General features: G+C 42.2%; 2 protein-coding genes across 5 annotated transcripts in view; one reads left to right on the top strand and one right to left on the bottom strand.

The window, feature by feature from the left end:
• The window catches only part of LOC139449358 (nucleolar and coiled-body phosphoprotein 1-like), a 104,330-nt gene extending 101,355 nt beyond the window's left edge, over positions 1 to 2,975 (bottom strand). For both annotated transcript variants that reach the window (XM_071230691.1, XM_071230690.1), the window contains exon 1: positions 2,471 to 2,975. The gene's annotated coding sequence lies outside the window, so the exon portion shown is untranslated. The remainder of the gene's footprint in view (positions 1 to 2,470) is intronic.
• On the top strand, positions 1,934 to 17,304 carry LOC139449361 (UPF0462 protein C4orf33 homolog). 3 transcript variants are annotated; one of them, XM_071230700.1, is made up of 6 exons: positions 1,934 to 1,983; positions 4,722 to 4,900; positions 13,802 to 13,859; positions 14,316 to 14,367; positions 15,310 to 15,500; positions 16,139 to 17,304. In XM_071230700.1, the coding sequence occupies exons 1-6, from the start codon at positions 1,970 to 1,972 to the stop codon at positions 16,245 to 16,247; spliced, it is 603 nt and encodes a 200-aa protein (XP_071086801.1). In that variant the 5' UTR covers positions 1,934 to 1,969; the 3' UTR covers positions 16,248 to 17,304. The 3 variants fall into 3 exon arrangements, with proteins under 3 accessions (XP_071086801.1, XP_071086803.1, XP_071086802.1); XM_071230702.1 differs by lacking the exon at positions 1,934 to 1,983 and adding an exon at positions 2,475 to 2,694; XM_071230701.1 differs by lacking the exon at positions 1,934 to 1,983 and adding an exon at positions 2,475 to 2,901.
• The last annotated feature ends 3,176 nt before the right edge of the window (positions 17,305 to 20,480 follow it).

The following is a 20,480-nucleotide window of genomic DNA, read 5'->3' as shown; positions in this document are numbered from 1 at the left end:
ACTATAGCATTGTATAGTAATATGAAAGAATTGGGTGTCCATTAACTGTATACTCCCCCAGAGCAGAGAATTCAAATTGAATGATCTCTAAATCTTGACCAAGGTATTAAACTAACATGTCATGTGCCTTAAGAATGCATGTGTGGGATTGGTACTACATAATAGGACCATGATGGGATTCTAACATTATTTTTAATTTCTTTAAGTCATAAGACTGAGTAGGCTGGAAGCAAAATCAAGAAACAAGACGACGGCTGGCCTCTATGGCTTCTGCTCAGGTCATGTTCGAAGTGCCACACAGCTCCTGACTATTACATATCATATGCCTTTTTTGACATTTTACCAGCATATTAAAAAGTGATCCTGCTACAGAGTTCATTGCCTGTTTTCTGTCTGGGTCTGGAAGTTGTAGTTTGTGCTGGATGTGGAACTGAGACATTTTCTAACATTGTCTAAGGTAACCATAAACTGGCAGATCGATATACATCATAAAACTTGAGTTGCCGGACACATAACATGGTGTTTGAAGGTCAAACTGGCTCAGACTGCCAATTGGCCAGAGTCTGGCCTCTCTCTATGAGCAACAAAATGTGTGGTTATTAATACAAAGTAACCTAGCAACCATTCACAAAAACATATATAAAAAAACAATCATAGTAAACTCAGGAACCAGTATCTATAAACATTTTTCAAGCGAGACTCTCAGGAGACATGAGACAACTGTACACAAAGTTATGTCACAAACAGGAATATTTAAGATGTATCTCAGTGACTTTGAGGGATATTAACTAGAACGCTGGTGATTGCCGGAGTCATTGATTCACTGGTCCTCGTATTCTATAATCTCAAAATACATCCTGAAGTGATTCAGCACTCCTTGAACTATTACTTCTTATCACACCCTCCAAGCTCAGTCACCTTGTACAGACAGTGTTGTCGTGTCAAAGTGTCTTTCCGCTGGATAACAGGAGCGGTATTAGCTGATACTGACTTCCATTATACAGGTACTTGTACCTCGTGAAGCCATCAATAGGCAACACATTTGTCAAACCTTACAAAGTTAGGTATAATTATACCTGATATAGTTATCAACATCAATACTTATATCCTTTGAAGTTATCAATAGTTATATCCTATATAGTTATCAATAGTTATACCTTATGTAGTTATCAATAGTTATATCCTATACAGTTATCAATAGTTATACCTTATGTAGTTATCAAGTTATATCCTATGTAGTTATCAATAGTTATATCCTATGTACATGTAGTTATCAAGTTATATCCTATGTAGTTATCAATAGTTATATCCTATATAGTTATCAATAGTTATATCCTATGTAGTTATCAAGTTATATCCTATGTAGTTATCAAGTTATATACGATATAGTTATCAATAGTTATATCCTATATAGTTATCAATAGTTATATCCTATATAGTTATCAATAGTTAAATCCTATGTAGTCATCAAAAGTTATATCTTACGTAGTTATCAATAGTTATATCCTATGTAGTTATCAAAAGTTATACCTTATATAGTTATCAATTTTATATCCTATGTAGTTATCAATAGTTATACCCTGTGTAGTTATCAATAGTTATATCCTATACAGTTATCAAGTTATATCCTATGTAGTTATCAACAGTTATACCCAAAAGATTATCATTTGTTATATCCCAATGTCTTAGGTGATACAGCAATAACAATAACATGAAAAGGGTTATCAATTCTACCCCATACATTTATCAATGGTACACTACACTATAATAGTGTGAGTTCTTTTCATATGGTTAATTAAATACTACCTCTTTTCCAAAGAATGGACAAAATGATTGATTGATTGAACTATTCTTAAGAGTAATAAAAAGAATAGTGTGTAATTTGTTTTGTGTGTATAAATTGCAGGGAAATGTGCAAGTCAGCAAAGTTGGAGACAATGAAAGTGGAGACAGGTGTGGTCAGTGGCCCATGAATCTGGTCAGGTGAGCTAACTCTGTGTTAAAGAACCACCCAGGCGTCATTACAATAGCCTCCCCTTTCCATCGCACCTGTCTCAGGTTACCTGGATTATCACCAAGCAAACACTTTCCCCCTTTTCTTTCTACTCTCAAAACTGTCATTTCTATACAATGGAAAGATGTATGAAATATTCCACTCCACAAACGAGAAGGCAGTGTGTTGAGGGTATGTAACGGCAACGTCCACACCCCTCATACGCATCAATACACACCTAGGTGTAATACATTAGTGATTAACACTCTTCTCTCTTTTACACCTGAGAACTGGCGTTATAGAGGCCTCTACCTGTGTATGACATACAATGTGACACTGCTTCCACGAGGTAGGAAATCAGAGCTGCCCATTGAGTGAGAAAACACGCTGTCACCAAGAAATCGGAATACCTGCCAATCCGCAATCCTTTCATGTTTCTGACAAATCTGGACAGGCAAACCGGCTAATAAGACTTACCTGTGTCGTCGTTTTAGTCCAATGTTGGCGTGAATCGTCCTAGGGCTGTCAGACACAGTATTTCGTCCACACCTGGCTTATCCTGAACCACTATCTCAGTCGCTATGTCTTAAAACAACAAATATGGCCACGGAGAGAGGGCAGGTCACCAAGTGATCATGTGACTTGCTTTGTTGCACGCGCACCTGTGAAGCGTATACAAGACACGGCTGACAGGATACGATGTGAGTAGAGGTAGCGTAGCGTTCTTGAAAACGCGATAATTGGGAAAGTTCTCTCATGGAAGCGTTGTTACGCCATGTTAGATAGTCGTCACTGGTTGACAGGGACTGGGAGGTGATCGGACGTGTTGACGTGGGCGTGGCCGTAGCGCACACACAACACGCGGTTTGTCAACTAGGAGGGTCCAACGGATCTAGACCGTGACGTATGTAAGTGCCATGTTTACATAACAATATGTACCAGCGAAGCACTGGGGTATGTCTGACCGATCTGAGTATGCTGTAGTCGCTCTCTATGTGGCTAGATTGAAGCGCCAACATTTGAAAGCTGTGCGCTATTGATTCGCTTCGTGTGGGATGGTGAGAGGGGAGGATCAGTACCGCCAGCCGTCACACGGATTCAGGGTTCGAATCTATAAAATCAATATGTGTTAACGTCATACGTCCCTGTAGGTATTGTGTGGTGTGTTCAGACACTTATTTGGTTTGTCAAAACACCTTACTCAACAGAAATGGTTGGCTTATGGCGAACGTCCTTATTCTACCATGGTATTCAAATTTTGATTTTGAATGCAAACGAGAAATAAAATCTCTTATGTCTGTTTTAAGATTGTAGCAATACAGTATACCTGAATCATATTTCATGATTGGATGTGAATTAGACATCCTGTTCATCTAAAAACCTGCCCAATGATGCCATATATTTACAAAGACAAATGAATATTAGGAGTGAAGTTATTGATATCAGTATACCAACAGTCTGTTTACGATGAAAGGGGGAAATGACACAGACATGATGTTCATTACAAGGCAGGGTGCTGATGTGGGGTGGGGGTGGGGGTGGGGGTTGGGGGGTCCATGAATGAAAACTTGCGGAGCAGTCAGGAAACAACAGTTGAGTTGACTTTATTCATGTATTGATCCTACATACATACATTCAGATTGCGTCAGCCATGTCTCTCGTGCAGACGACCCACCTGTGCTCCATGTGACCTGTAAAATAGTCCCCGTGGAATATTGTTACCGGTGTAAGGTCAATCTGTTCACCAAAAATTCTTACCGCACCCTTAAACATTTCTATCCTTGAATTTCTGACCCACTTTGAGTATATTGTATATCATTTGTTCTCCCTTTTCAAAATTTCTGCCATAAACACTCAATTCCATTTAGAAAGTGGTCAATTGTAACAAATGTTTGGGATAACACTTTCTTAGTAAAGTACAGATTCTCGTACTTTTTTGGGTTGAGTCCCGTCCGGGATTCGAACCTCCACTGCCAGAGTGAGGCACCTAATCGCTAGCACACAAAGTCAGCGATCTAACCCCTTTAGCCACTCAGCCAAATATAACATTTGTTACATTTGACCACTTTTTAAATGGCATTGTGTGTTCATAGCTTTCGGCCATGGGAGCCGTGCCAAATCACACTTGTCGGAGGGGTACACAAAGTACATGATCTAGACTACCAGTTGTCGGACTTTCGGCTGAGTGGGTTAGATCGCTGACTTTGTGTGCTGGCGATTAGGTGCCTCACTCTGGCAGTGTGGGTTAGAATCCCGGACGAGACTCAACCCAAAAAAGTATGAGAATCTGTACTTTACTAAGAAAGTGTTATCCCAAATATAACATTTGTTAAAATTCCTGTCTCCTCTAAGTTCCTCTGTTAGAGTGCAACAAGGTATTTTATTCACATCCACAGTTTACAATATTTTAATTATCCAACCAACCATAAGCCCATGCCCTTCACTGGTGTAAAGGCTGCACTGTGTCCCAGTTGTCGGACATTGTTATACACTGTTCCGAGATGCGCTCTTAGGTGTGCTAGGAACCTGTGTTCCTGGGTTCAAATCCCTGATTATGTGTCTTGGTTTGTCAGCACCATACCTGGACTGAAGGGTGAGTGCATGTCATCGTCACCTGACAGTGTGAGATGCTGACATCATCGTATGTTGATGTCGCCGACATATTGATGACTGCAGTGTTAAACAATATTCCCAGACTCACTGATGAAGCCTGCTTTTTCTTCTGCAGGGACTTCAGTGTGACGACCACGTGGGACGGCGAGAGTGTCACACATCCCCCTGTCAGGATCAAGCTCTCCGCTCATGAAGATGGATGTCTCATGACTGTACACGCCCCATTCTTCAATGACCCCCCTGCCCCGCCTGGGGAGAGGGGGGCACCTGCTCCGGGACTGTGGGACTATGAAGGTAGGTCAGCTAGTGGTGATGGTCGCAGACCTGTTAGACAGTAAGAAACAGATATTGTAGACTAACATCTAATCTCTGAAATGAAAATTTCATAAAAAACAGTTGTTAAATTATCTTAATCAAAATATCATAGAAAGGAGCCCAGAGACTCTCTTCCTGATACTGCAGTAATCTAGACTTGCCAAACATTATAGACTTGCATGGCCTGTATTGGATATACTTGTTTCAGGGTCTTCTCAACAATGGGTACATTATGTGAAGCTCAGTTCTGGTGATATTTGCTGGAATATTTCTAAAAGAGGCCCAAAGCAATTACACTCACTCTGTTCCCCCATAGTGTTGTAATGTGATCAGAGAGCTTATTGAATCAATACAGTAATACTCCCATGAGACCAAAGCCACAGATATCAGATATTTAAATATTTCACGACTTATTGTGCGGCTTCTTTCACTAGGTAATATATATAAATATCACAAGACAATGCAAGGGGAGTGGAGCTCCACGTTAGACTGGTATCTGGTCTGTTGAAATCAATGGACGTATGTTATCAACAGGTAATCATGGCTAGCGCTTCTTCTCTCACCCCAGTCCACTTGTGTTCACACCCTATTTCTCCGCCAAGAATTAGCCATTAGCCAAGTGTCACCAGGTATTGGAGTGTATGACATACTAGGAAACTGGCCAGTATTGACAGTTACAGTGTAACAGACGGTTGTCATAGTAGGTTACTAACATACAGCTTGTACTACAGACAGTTACATTGTACAACAGACAGTTACATTGTACAACAGACAGTCATTACTGTTTATACCAATTGTGTAGATGTCGATCACTGGCTTGTCTTAGAGCTGGAATATTCTTGTGTGCTCTGAAATTTGTGAAACCCTAAGTATGATAGCAGCACAACCTGTGAAACCCTTATGGCATCATGATAGTAACATAATGTGTGAAACCCTCACAGCATCATAACAGGAGCACAATATGTGAAACCCTCCTAGGGCAATGACAGGAGCACAATATGTGAAACCCTCCCAGGGCAATGATGAGAGCACAATATGGGAACCCTCCCATGGCAATGACAGGAACACAATATGGTAAACCCTCCCAGGGCAATGACAGGAACAACAGGAGCACAATATGTGAAACCCTTACGGCATCATGATAGGAACACAATATGTGAAACCCTCACAGCGTCATAACAGGAGCCCATTATGTGAAACCCTCCCAGGGTAATGACGGGAGCACAGCATGTGAAACCCTCCCAGGGCAATGACAGGAGCACAATATGTGAAACCCTCCCAGGGCAGTGACAGGAGCACAATATGTGAAACCCTCCCAGGGCAATGACAGGAGCACAATATGTGAAACCCTCTCAGGGCAATGACAGGAGCACAATATGTGAAACCCTCCCAGGGCAATGACAGGGAGCACAATATGTGAAACCCTCCCAGGGCAATGACAGGAGCACAATATGTGAAACCCTCTCATGGCAATGACAGGAGCACAATATGTGAAACCCTCTCAGGGCAATGACAGGAGCACAATATGTGAAACCCTCCCAGGGCAATGACAGGGAGCACAATATGTGAAACCCTCCCAGGGCAATGACAGGAGCACAATATGTGAAACCCTCCCTCCCAGAGAAATGACAGGAGCACAATATGTGAAACCCTCCCAGGGAAATGACAGGAGCACAATTAGACAGTGAATCTGATCCTTGTCATTATGTTATCAAATGTGTTTGTCTACAATAACCATGTACCGGCAGTGCCAAGAGTTACAGCAGCTGGTGAGAATAATATCCAAAACCAGCGTGGCTTTGTCTCAAAGTTACCAAGTTACCAAAGTTGAATGACATCTGAAGTTCAATACAGGTGAGATGCACAGACATGGAGAAGGTCAGCTTGATAAGCTGGTTGCAACAGTTGGCCGGGCGGACAGTCTTTACGTATTGACCTTGTACAGTGACCTTGACTCCTACTCCAATTAATGCGGGCTGGTATTAAGGTATTAGCACTTCGGCTCCGTAGGACAACACCTCTAGCAGCTGGTTGTTGGCTGTTGACACTGCGCCAACTTCGGACAGAACTTGACATTTTCGTATTTCTTTCCTGCTGATAGAAACTTTGTTCTTAGTTTTAAAAGAGGATTATTTGCAGTTTGCTTCACAATAGTGTAGAATTCAAAATATGTATAATCTTAGATAACATACCTTAACACTCTTATTAGGAAAAGGAAGAAAGTGTTTTTTATTGCTCTGAGAGTGTCCTTTGACACAATGTTGAGATGGATTTGAGTATTATGGGGGTGTTGTTATAAATAGACAGACAGAAAGACGACACAAACAACAACTCATCAGAGTCAGGAAGACTTTGTTGTCCTGATGTTATCCTGGTGTTATCCTGGTGTTGTTTGTTATCCTGGTGTTATTTGTTATCCTGGTGTTGTTTGTTATCCTGGTGTTATCCTGGTGTTGTTTGTTGTCCTGGTGTTGTTTGTTATCCTGGTGCTGTTTGTTATCCTGGTGTTGTTTGTTATCCTGGTGTTGTTTGTTATCCTGGTGCTGTTTGTTATCCTGGTGTTGTTTGTTATCCTGGTGCTGTTTGTTATCCTGGTGCTGTTTGTTATCCTGGTGTTGTTTGTTGTCCTGGTGTTGGTTGTTATCCTAGTGTTGTTTCTTATCCTGGTGTTGTTTGTTATCCTGGTGTTGTTTGTTGTCCTGGTGTTGTTTGTTGTCCTGGTGTTATCCTAGTGTTGTTTGTTATCCTGGTGTTGTTTGTTATCCTGGTGTTGTTTGTTATCCTAGTGTTGTTTGTTATCCTGGTGTTGTTTGTTGTCCTGGTGTTGGTTGTTATCCTAGTGTTGTTTCTTGTCCTGGTGTTATCCTGGTGTTGTTTGTTATCCTGGTGTTGTTTGTTATCCTGGTGTTGTTTGTTATCCTGGTGTTGTTTGTTATCCTAGTGTTGTTTGTTCACCTGGTGTTGTTTGTTGTCCTTGTGTTATCCTGGTGTTGTTTGTTATCCTGGTGTTGTTTGTTGTCCTGGTGTTGTTTGTTATCCTGGTGTTGTTTGTTATCCTAGTGTTGTTTGTTATCCTAGTGTTGTTTGTTAACCTGGTGTTGTTTGTTGTCCTTGTGTTATCCTGGTGTTGTTTGTTATCCTGGTGTTGTTTGTTGTCCTTGTGTTATCCTGGTGTTGTTTGTTGTCCTGGTGTTGTATGTTATCCTGGTGTTGTTTGTTGTCCTTGTGTTATCCTGGTGTTGTTTGTTGTCCTGGTGTTGTTTGTTATCCTGGTGTTGTTTGTTATCCTGGTGTTGTTTGTTATCCTAGTGTTGTTTGTTAACCTGGTGTTGTTTGTTGTCCTTGTGTTATCCTGGTGTTGTTTGTTATCCTGGTGTTGTTTGTTATCCTGGTGTTGTTTGTTATCATGGTGTTGTTTGTTATCCTAGTGTTGTTTGTTAACCTGGTGTTGTTTGTTGTCCTTGTGTTATCCTGGTGTTGTTTGTTAACCTGGTGTTGTTTGTTGTCCTTGTGTTATCCTGGTGTTGTTTGTTATCCTGGTGTTGTTTGTTGTCCTTGTGTTATCCTGGTGTTATCCTGGTGTTGGTTGTTATCCTAGTGTTGTTTGTTATCCTGGTGTTGTTTGTTATCCTGGTGTTGTTTGTTACCCTGGTGCTGTTTGTTATCCTGGTGTTGTTTGTTATCCTGGTGTTGTTTGTTATCCTAGTGTTGTTTGTTAACCTGGTGTTGTTTGTTGTCCTTGTGTTATCCTGGTGTTGTTTGTTATCCTGGTGTTGTTTGTTATCCTGGTGTTGTTTGTTATCCTGGTGCTGTTTGTTATCCTGGTGTTGTTGGTTATCCTGGTGTTGTTTGTTATCCTAGTGTTGTTTGTTATCCTGGTGTTGTTTGTTATCCTGGTGTTGTTTGTTGTCCTTGTGTTATCCTGGTGCTGTTTGTTATCCTAGTGTTGTTTGTTATCCTGGTGCTGTTTGTTATCATGGTGTTGTTTGTTATCATGGTGTTGTTTGTTATCCTAGTGTTGTTTGTTATCCTAGTGTTGTTTGTTATCCTGGTGCTGTTTGTTATCATGGTGTTGTTTGTTATCCTGGTGTTGTTTGTTATCCTGGTGTTGTTTGTTATCCTGGTGTTGTTTGTTATCCTGGTGCTGTTTGTTATCATGGTGTTGTTTGTTATCCTGGTGCTGTTTGTTATCCTGGTGTTGTTTGTTATCCTAGTGTTGTTTGTTATCCTGGTGTTGTTTGTTATCCTGGTGTTGTTTGTTGTCCTTGTGTTATCCTGGTGTTGTTTGTTATCCTGGTGTTGTTTGTTATCCTGGTGCTGTTTGTTATCCTGGTGTTGTTTGTTATCCTGGTGTTGTTTGTTATCCTAGTGTTGTTTGTTATCCTGGTGTTGTTTGTTATCCTGGTGTTGTTTGTTGTCCTTGTGTTATCCTGGTGTTGTTTGTTATCCTGGTGTTGTTTGTTATCCTGGTGCTGTTTGTTATCATGGTGTTGTTTGTTATCATGGTGTTGTTTGTTATCCTAGTGTTGTTTGTTATCCTAGTGTTGTTTGTTATCCTGGTGCTGTTTGTTATCATGGTGTTGTTTGTTATCCTGGTGCTGTTTGTTATCCTGGTGTTGTTTGTTATCCTGGTGTTGTTTGTTATCCTGGTGTTGTTTGTTATCCTGGTGCTGTTTGTTATCATGGTGTTGTTTGTTATCCTGGTGCTGTTTGTTATCCTGGTGTTGTTTGTTATCCTAGTGTTGTTTGTTATCCTGGTGCTGTTTGTTATCCTGGTGTTGTTTGTTATCCTGGTGTTGTTTGTTATCCTAGTGTTGTTTGTTGTCCTGGTGTTATCCTGGTGTTGTTTGTTATCCTGGTGTTGTTTGTTATCCTGGTGCTGTTTGTTATCCTGGTGCTGTTTGTTATCCTGGTGTTGTTTGTTATCCAGGTGTTGTTTGTTATCCTGGTGTTATCCTGGTGTTGTTTGTTATCCTGGTGCTGTTTGTTATCCTAGTGTTGTTTGTTATCCTGGTGTTGTTTGTTATCCTAGTGTTGTTTGTTATCCTGGTGTTGGTTGTTATCCTAGTGTTGTTTGTTATCCTGGTGTTGTTTGTTATCCTGGTGTTGTTTGTTACCCTGGTGCTGTTTGTTATCCTGGTGTTGTTTGTTATCCTGGTGTTGTTTGTTATCCTGGTGCTGTTTGTTATCCTGGTGTTGTTGGTTATCCTGGTGTTGTTTGTTATCCTAGTGTTGTTTGTTATCCTGGTGTTGTTTGTTATCCTGGTGTTGTTTGTTAACCTGGTGTTGTTTGTTGTCCTTGTGTTATCCTGGTGTTGTTTGTTATCCTGGTGTTGTTTGTTATCCTGGTGTTGTTTGTTATCCTGGTGCTGTTTGTTATCCTGGTGTTGTTGGTTATCCTGGTGTTGTTTGTTATCCTAGTGTTGTTTGTTATCCTGGTGTTGTTTGTTATCCTGGTGTTGTTTGTTGTCCTTGTGTTATCCTGGTGTTGTTTGTTATCCTAGTGTTGTTTGTTATCCTGGTGCTGTTTGTTATCATGGTGTTGTTTGTTATCCTAGTGTTGTTTGTTATCCTAGTGTTGTTTGTTATCCTGGTGCTGTTTGTTATCATGGTGTTGTTTGTTATCCTGGTGCTGTTTGTTATCCTAGTGTTGTTTGTTATCCTGGTGCTGTTTGTTATCATGGTGTTGTTTGTTATCCTAGTGTTGTTTGTTATCCTAGTGTTGTTTGTTATCCTGGTGCTGTTTGTTATCATGGTGTTGTTTGTTATCCTGGTGCTGTTTGTTATCATGGTGTTGTTTGTTATCCTGGTGCTGTTTGTTATCCTGGTGCTGTTTGTTATCATGGTGTTGTTTGTTATCCTGGTGCTGTTTGTTATCATGGTGCTGTTTGTTATCATGGTGTTGTTTGTTATCCTGGTGTTGTTTGTTATCCTGGTGTTGTTTGTTATCCTGGTGCTGTTTGTTATCCTGGTGCTGTTTGTTATCATGGTGTTGTTTGTTATCCTGGTGCTGTTTGTTATCATGGTGTTGTTTGTTATCATGGTGCTGTTTGTTATCCTGGTGCTGTTTGTTATCATGGTGTTGTTTGTTATCCTGGTGCTGTTTGTTATCATGGTGTTGTTTGTTATCCTGGTGCTGTTTGTTATCATGGTGTTGTTTGTTATCCTGGTGCTGTTTGTTATCATGGTGTTGTTTGTTATCATGGTGCTGTTTGTTATCATGGTGCTGTTTGTTATCATGGTGCTGTTTGTTATCCTGGTGTTGTTTGTTATCCTGGTGTTGTTTGTTATCCTGGTGCTGTTTGTTATCATGGTGTTGTTTGTTATCCTGGTGCTGTTTGTTATCATGGTGTTGTTTGTTATCATGGTGCTGTTTGTTATCATGGTGCTGTTTGTTATCATGGTGCTGTTTGTTATCCTGGTGTTGTTTGTTATCCTGGTGTTGTTTGTTATCCTGGTGTTGTTTGTTATCCTGGTGCTGTTTGTTATCATGGTGTTGTTTGTTATCCTGGTGCTGTTTGTTATCATGGTGTTGTTTGTTATCCTGGTGCTGTTTGTTATCATGGTGTTGTTTGTTATCATGGTGCTGTTTGTTATCATGGTGCTGTTTGTTATCATGGTGTTGTTTGTTATCCTGGTGTTGTTGGTTATACTGGTGTTATCCTGGTGCTGTTTGTTATCATGGTGTTGTTTGTTATCATGGTGCTGTTTGTTATCATGGTGCTGTTTGTTATCCTGGTGTTGTTTGTTATCCTGGTGTTGTTTGTTATCCTGGTGTTGTTTGTTATCCTGGTGCTGTTTGTTATCATGGTGTTGTTTGTTATCCTGGTGCTGTTTGTTATCATGGTGTTGTTTGTTATCCTGGTGCTGTTTGTTATCATGGTGTTGTTTGTTATCATGGTGCTGTTTGTTATCATGGTGCTGTTTGTTATCATGGTGTTGTTTGTTATCCTGGTGTTGTTGGTTATACTGGTGTTATCCTGGTGCTGTTTGTTATCATGGTGTTGTTTGTTATCATGGTGCTGTTTGTTATCCTGGTGTTGTTTGTTATCCTGGTGCTGTTTGTTATCCTGGTGTTGTTTGTTATCATGGTGTTGTTTGTTATCCTGGTGTTGTTTGTTATCCTGGTGTTGTTTGTTATCCTGGTGTTGTTGGTTATCCTGGTGTTGTTTGTTATCCTGGTGTTGTTTGTTATCCTGGTGTTGTTTGTTATCCTAGTGTTGTTTGTTATCCTGGTGTTGTTTGTTATCCTGGTGTTGTTTGTTATCCTGGTGTTGTTTGTTATCCTGGTGTTGTTTGTTATCCTGGTGTTGTTTGTTATCCTAGTGTTGTTTGTTATCCTGGTGTTGTTTGTTATCCTGGTGTTGTTGGTTATCCTGGTGTTGTTTGTTATCCTGGTGTTGTTTGTTATCCTGGTGTTGTTTGTTATCCTGGTGTTGTTTGTTATCATGGTGTTGTTGGTTATCCTAGTGTTGTTTGTTATCCTCGTGTTGTTTGTTATCCTGGTGTTGTTGGTTATCATGGTGTTGTTTGTTATCCTGGTGCTGTTTGTTATCCTGGTGTTATCCTGGTGTTGTTTGTTATCCTGGTGTTGTTTGTTATCATGGTGTTGTTGGTTATCCTAGTGTTGTTTGTTATCCTGGTGTTGTTTGTTATCCTGGTGTTGTTTGTTATCCTGGTGTTGTTGGTTATACTGGTGTTATCCTGGTGTTGTTTGTTATCCTGGTGTTGTTTGTTATCCTGGTGTTGTTTGTTATCCTGGTGTTGTTTGTTATCCTGGTGTTGTTTGTTATCATGGTGTTGTTGGTTATCCTAGTGTTGTTTGTTATCCTCGTGTTGTTTGTTATCCTGGTGTTGTTGGTTATACTGGTGTTGTTGGTTATCCTGGTGTTGTTTGTTATCCTGGTGTTGTTTGTTATCCTCGTGTTGTTTGTTGTCCTTGTGTTATCCTGGTGTTGTTTGTTATCCTGGTGTTGTTTGTTATCCTGGTGTTGTTTGTTATCCTGGTGTTGTTGGTTATACTGGTGTTGTTGGTTATACTGGTGTTGTTGGTTATCCTGGTGTTGTTTGTTATCCTGGTGTTGTTTGTTATCCTCGTGTTGTTTGTTATCCTGGTGTTGTTTGTTATCCTCGTGTTGTTTGTTATCCTGGTGTTGTTTGTTATCCTCGTGTTGTTTGTTATCCTGGTGTTGTTTGTTATCCTCGTGTTGTTTGTTATCCTGGTGTTGTTGGTTATCCTGGTGTTGTTGGTTATACTGGTGTTGTTGGTTATCCTGAATCTTCAGGTGAGGATTAGACATCTCTGACCTGTGTTCTTGTTTTCCTCCCACCTGACATGCGGTGATATCTGACGAGACAGTTTTCCTTTACTTAATGTATTCCATTAATCCTAGAGAACTGAAGAGTGGGTACAAAATACAATCTGAAAGTACTAATATTTGGTTTAATGTTTTGCAGGCGTGCATGTTCACAAACAATGGTTCTGCATACAAGTGGTTAGACTGAAACACAATGTGTTTAAATAATGAGCCACAGTTAACTAATACTGCACACATGAAGCACGTGACCATATTCAGATAACATTTTGAAGCTTAAAGACCTGAAGTGTCTCTTATTTTTTTTTATTTCTTCCCACCGTCCAACTAGATTTTTCCCCCAAAACATTTGTGAACCTTCAATGAAAGTCTGCCCTATTTGCTGTAGTGTTTAAAGCCAGACCCAGCACACTCTCAATGTACATCATCTTGTCAATTGTTTAAAAAAAATATCTTTCAGGAATTTTCCCTGATATAGACGAAATGAATTAATTAATTTTGTGTGGCGTTAGTGTAAGGATGTGGGTTAGGTGTCATGTTTATCTGACATGTTGTTTCATTTCAGTCGTGGAGGCGTTCTTCCTGAATGACCATGATGAATATCTAGAGGTGGAGTTGTGTCCGTGAGTTGTCTCCTCTTTGGTTCAACAGGATCAGAAAAAAACTTTCAAATGTAGTTTTGTGTTATTCAGTAAAGAAAAAAATAAATATATTCATGTTGTTTAAGAAGATAAATACAGACAATCAGAGGAAGAAAGAGGAAGAAAGCACATTCAAAGACTAGTTGTTGATATTTTGTACGGTGCATGATCCGATTGCTGAATAATTGTATTCACATATTAAATGAATGAAATACAACATAAAGTTATGCCATTATGCCATGTGAGAAGATTTATGTATTAAAATAAGTTACCACCCTATATTGATGTAAGCTAAACAGATTCTTCAGAATAGATCACAAATGGAATCTTTCGCTACACTTCTTGAAGGAGATGCCATGCAAAACTTACCAGGAACCAGTCTGTTTAGGAAATACTTGGTAATACCCAGCTTGTGATGCCATTCATTGTGTGTTGCAGACATGGACAACATTTGCTGCTTCTTCTGAAGGGTCGTCGCAACATCGTCCAGGTAACTAACTAGCAGTGTCATCATCAAGGTAACTCACTCACTCACCCTGGGTCACATGCTGCCTTGTGGGTGTAGGTGTCTCATTTCTGTGAAGAGTTGCCCCCCTTAGCTATGCCAGGATTAGCTGATCATGGGTCAAATCTCAGATTATGATCCTGAGACTGTCAGCATCATAGCTGTACCTGCAGGCTTCACAAGTGGTTGAGTCTGTAGCCTACATCAGTTCTGAACACTGCATGAAGAAGTGGAAAACAAAACTCACTCTGTTAGAATACTGTAAATCTTGAGATTAACGCAAGCGTTAATTAAATACGAATAAAATGCGAGTGGTCTTTGTTAGCATTAATGAAACTTCGCGTTTATGTCTCCAAAATGACTATCAACAATAAAAAGGCCTCACTGCAAACTTTGGATAGCGGAAATAGAAACTTGAATCTATACAGAGACACTGACGCTTCATTCAGCAGCAGTTGTAACAAGTCCATGTCATTTACAGAATAGGAGTTACTGGGGTTAAGAGTTCTACCCTCTCCTGTCAAACTAGGCATCATTGACCACTCCAGTCAGTGAACTGTTGTTGGTTCATTTATTTTATTGCCTTTGAACTTCCTTAGTGTCAGTCAACAGAATAAACATATAAACTGTGTGTTGGTTTTAGGAAAACACTGTTTGTTGTTATTACGGAAGTGCTTTACTCAGTGCTAATAAGCGGTGCTTTGTGCTGTTTGATTGGATTAAGATAAGGATATGTATCATTCCACTGGGGATAGGGTGGGGGTGGAGTCACATTGATATTGAGTCTCATTTTTGGCTAGGGGTCAGCCGTCATATTAATTTGGAGACGCATTAATTTGAAGATTTAAAGTAAGACTCTTACTGGCAGTGAATTGATGAAAAAAATTATGGAGTTAATTATGATTTTTTTTTATTTTTGTCCTCAAGGAGCAGCTCCCCCTACAGTTTACCGCCAACATTGACGGCGACACATGGACAGGGGAGACAACTCTCCCTCGCAGTTATTTCCCCTCTTGTGTGACACGGTTCAATGCATATGCCATTCATGGCTCGGGGGACAAGCGGGTGTATGAAGCTCTGTATCCTGCTACCAAAGGGCAGTTTACAGATCCAGACTTGTAAGTAGTGCACCAAGTAGTGCATGTATTAGATCAGTACTAGACCCGTTAGGATCCAGGCTGGAATAGGTCAACCCATTCTTGCCGTAAAAGGCGACTTATATAATGCTTGTTGTAAGAAGCGACTATCAGGATTGGGTGGACAGGCTTGCTGACTTAGTTGATGCATGTCATGGTATTCCAACTCCAATTGTATCTATGTTCATGATGTCAAACACTGGATTGTCTGGTCCATACTTGATTATTTCCAGATTGCCGTCATATAGCTGGAATATTGCTGAGGGCGGCATTAAAGATCAAACAAACAAACAGATCACTACACAGTGTGCTAAACTGATATTACATGAAGTGGGTTTCAGTAAGTGATTAGTGAATTGAAACATCTTAGTATAATGGCTGCAACAACTGCAAGTAGGCCTTATATCTCAACAGGCAGGTTGTTTTTCTGTTTGCATTGGGATTTTGACACGTGAAACAAGTCACAACCCATACATTTCACTCCTCAGTGATCTTTGGCACACCCAGATTAAGTGCACTCCCAGCAAGGGCATCAGCTAAAAATAGATCATTAACAACTCCACCTCTGAATTACTTAAAGCTTCCACATCTAGACAGGTTGTCATCTTGTTCTGTTGCAGTCATCGCCTCGAGTTCTTCCAGAACATCGACATGTCCTCCGTTCTTAAGTCTAACACCAAGGGATACACGTCGGATATATGGAGCAAGCATACAGAGACTGGGTCATGACCTCCACACACACTACCTCACTCACTCACTCACTCAACAGGGATAAGGTGCATTTAGTGATCTAGGATTGAGCCAGTGGTGACAGCTAACTCACAAGGATCAACGTAACATTGTCAGAGTGTTTGGTCAACACTGCCTTGAACACTGTTTAAATAATATCACAGCATGTCAGGTTTATCGGGGAGATGGATGCAGGTCTCAGATGTTGTCCACTTTGATGCATCCCATGAGCTGGGGCTGACTTGTCACAAGAAGGAGGAACATTAAGACAAGGACGTTGACTGACTATAAAAGTCCAGTTGGCGGTACACATGCTTGGAAAATCCTGCAATCAACCGAAATCTGCACATTGAAATTCATGTTGTTTATGAACTGGATGTCTAGTTTGTTACCCAATTTTGATTGGACTGTGCATTGACTCGTAAGTCCAGCCGAAATGAAACTCCGGAATTCCAGCCTAGTTCGGCAAGGGTGGAAACTGGACTCGTGTAGTCAGTTAACGCCCTTGCCTCAGGAAGATGTATAGGCACATGATGCTGGCAGTGTAACGGCATGATACAACTCGGAACAGAATATATGTACATGATATTGGCTGGGTATATTTGAGGTTATTGTTTTGGAGATACAAACTGTACCAGATCATGTCTTTTCTTATCTGTTCATGTGTTTCAGGTGTAAATTGAAATGTGTAGTCATTGGGACATCTCTTCACAAAGTTTATTTTGCCTTATCTAGTCATATTATTTTGATTATCAATCTTGCCAATGACTTGAATGACAAGCCTTTCGAATCGGTGCACTAAGGGGGACAACTCTTTTTGACTAATGTGACACTTGCAAACTGACAGATCCTGAAGTAGTCATAAAATGTCCATTTGCCCAACATCAGAGAGACAACAGTTACTGTTTGACATATTCACAAGTCAGAGTTTAATAAGAGGCCTCAGGCCAGATACAAAGGGTAACACAGTGTATATCCAAGCACACAACGCGCGGCTCAACATTTCAGATGAAATAGGACTGGAGACTTGCTCCCATACCAATCCCACCCCGCACACCCCACCAGCTGCCTTAAATAGTTTCATCTCTGGATCATAATGCATTCTTTCTTTCATTACTAATGTGGTACACCCTCTTTGCCGATCGTAACATGGCATTTCTGCGACAGTCTTACATTAACTGGATAAATTAGAAAACACCAGGGTGTACATACGAGTAATTTAGCAAATACAGCCGTCTTAACTCCATATATATTGGACACATTATTATTTGCAAGACTGTTGGTGTTTGGTAGGAAATGTTTCGAGGAAACTTGAATGGAAAGTGTGAATTGTGGGGATTAGTGAGCATCAGAAACTACCCACTCAGAGGAGTGGTGTAGGTGGGGATTAGTGAGCATCAGAAACTACCCACCCAAAGGGCTGGTGTAGGTGGGGATTAGTGAGCATCAGAAACTACCCACTCAGAGGGCTGGTGTAGGTGGGGATTAGTGAGCATCAGAAACTACCCACTCAGAGGGCTGGTGTAGGTGGGGATTAGTGAGCATCAGAAACTACCCACCCAGAGGGCTGGTGTAGGTGGGGATTAGTGAACATCAGAAACTACCCACCCAGAGGGCTGGTGTAGGTGGGGATTAGTGAACATCAGAAACTACCCACTCAGAGGGCTGGTGTAGGTTGGGATTAGTGAACATCAGAAACTACCCACCCAGAGGGCTGGTGTAGGTGGGGATTAGTGAGCATCAGAAACTACCCACTCAGAGGGCTGGTGTAGGTGGGGATTAGTGAGCATCAGAAACTACCCACCCAGAGGGCTGGTGTAGGTGGGGATTAGTGAGCATCAGAAACTACCCACTCAGAGGGCTGGTGTAGGTGGGGATTAGTGAGCATCAGAAACTACCCACTCAGAGGGCTGGTGTAGGGGGGGATTAGTGAGCATCAGAAACTACCCACTCAGAGGGCTGGTGTAGGTGGGGATTAGTGAGCATCAGAAACTACCCACTCAGAGGGCTGGTGTAGGTGGGGATTAGTGAACATCAGAAACTACCCACTCAGAGGGCTGGTGTAGGTGGGGATTAGTGAGCATCAGAAACTACCCACCCAGAGGGCTGGTGTAGGTGGGGATTAGTGAACATCAGAAACTACCCACTCAGAGGGCTGGTGTAGGTGGGGATTAGTGAGCATCAGAAACTACCCACCCAGAGGGCTGGTGTAGGTGGGGATTAGTGAGCATCAGAAACTACCCACCCAGAGGGCTGGTGTAGGGGGGGATTAGTGAACATCAGAAACTACACACTCAGAGGGCTGGTGTAGGTGGGGATTAGTGAGCATCAGAAACTACCCACTCAGAGGGCTGGTGTAGGTGGCACTCATGGCTGCAGCATAGTGGCATTGATCGTGACATCACTGAATACATTGTGACGTCACTGCAACGTCCTTATGACATCACTGTAACTCCACTGTTACATTGTGACATACTGGTAGTGTATCTATACTCATGCTATCCACCTCTGGTTTGCTGGTACAGCTGGGTGGCACAAGGGTACAGCTTGGTGGCACAAGGGTACAGTTGGGTGGCACAAGGGTACAGCTGGGTGGCACAAGGGTACAGCTGGGTGGCACAAGGGTACAGCTGGGTGGCACAAGGGTACAGCTGGGTGGCACAAGGGTACAGCTGGTTGGCACAAGGGTACAGCTGGGTGGCACAAGGGTACAGCTGGGTGGCACAAGGGTACAGCTGGGTGGCACAAGGGTACAGCTGGGTGGCACAATGGTACAGCTGGGTGGCACAAGGGTACAGCTTGGTGGAACAAGGGTACAGCTTGGTGGCACAAGGGTACAGCTGGGTGGCACAAGGGTACAGCTGGGTGGCACAAGGGTACAGCTTGGTGGCACAAGGGTACAGCTGGGTGGCACAAGGGTACAGCTGGGTGGCACAAGGGTACAGCTGGGTGGCACAAGGGTACAGTTGGGTGGCACAAGGGTACAGCTTGGTGGCACAAGGGTACAGCTGGGTGGCAGAAGGGTACAGTTGGGTTGCACAAGGGTACAGCTGGTTGGCACAAGGGTACAGCTTGGTGGCACAAGGGTACAGCTGGGTGGCACAAGGGTACAGCTGGGTGGCACAAGGGTACAGCTTGGTGGCACAAGGGTACAGCTGTAACAGCACATTATGTACAACCCTGTTCCTGGACACTCATCCAATCAAAAAGAAAACTTTGTTAATATTTACATATTTTATGGATGCTTCAATTAGTTGTGAGACACAATGCATTACCACTCCTGGTTGTAAGGCGCTATGGAGGGCCCAGAGGCACTGTCAGGGGAATACTGGACCTCTGTCAAGTGTTATTGTAATTACCAGTATAATAAAGATGTATGTCTCTTACTCTGACGTGTCCAAACCAGTGTGTGGCAGGGTCCATCACAGGATGGGGTGTTCACCCAGGGGCATGGTCACTCACAGGATGGGGTGTTAACCCTGTCACATGGTCATTCACAGGATGGGGTGTTCACCCAATGGCATGGTCAATCACAGGATGGGGTGTTCACCAAGTGACATGGTCACAGGATGGGGTGTTCACCCAGTCACATTGTCACTCACAGGATCGGGTGTTCACCCAATGGCATGGTCATTCACAGGATGGGGTGTTCACCAAGGGCATGGTCACTCACAGGATGGGGTGTTCACCTAGTCACATGGTCACTCACAGGATGGGGTGTTCACCAAGGGGCATGGTCACTCACAGGATGGGGTGTTAACCCTGTCACATGGTCACTCACAGGATGGGGTGTTCACCTAGTCACATGGTCACTCACAGGATTGGGTGGTCACATGGTCACTCAGGATGGGGTGTTCACCCAGTCACAAGTCACTCAAAGGATGGAGTGTTCACCAGTCACAGGTCTATCACAGGAGGTGTTCACCCAGTTACATGGTCACTCACACGATGGGGTGTTCACCCAGTCACAGGTCACTCACAGGATGGGGTGTTCACCAAGGGGCATGGTCACTCAAAGGATGGGGTGTTCACCAAGTCACATGGTCACTCACAGGATTGGGTGGTCACATGGTCACTCAGGATGGGGTGTTCACCCAGTCACAAGTCACTCAAAGGATGGAGTGTTCACATGGTCACTCACAGGATGGGGTGTTCACCCAGTTACATGGTCACTCACAGGATGGGGTGTTCACCCAGGGCCATGGTCATTCACAGGATGGGCTGTTCACCAAG

The sequence above is a fragment of the Haliotis cracherodii genome, unplaced genomic scaffold, assembly GCF_022045235.1.
Source record: "Haliotis cracherodii isolate W230 unplaced genomic scaffold, xgHalCrac1.p SCAF_8, whole genome shotgun sequence".
In the NCBI taxonomy this organism is placed as follows: domain Eukaryota; kingdom Metazoa; phylum Mollusca; class Gastropoda; order Lepetellida; family Haliotidae; genus Haliotis; species Haliotis cracherodii.
This window is presented reverse-complemented; position numbering and strand designations above follow the sequence as displayed.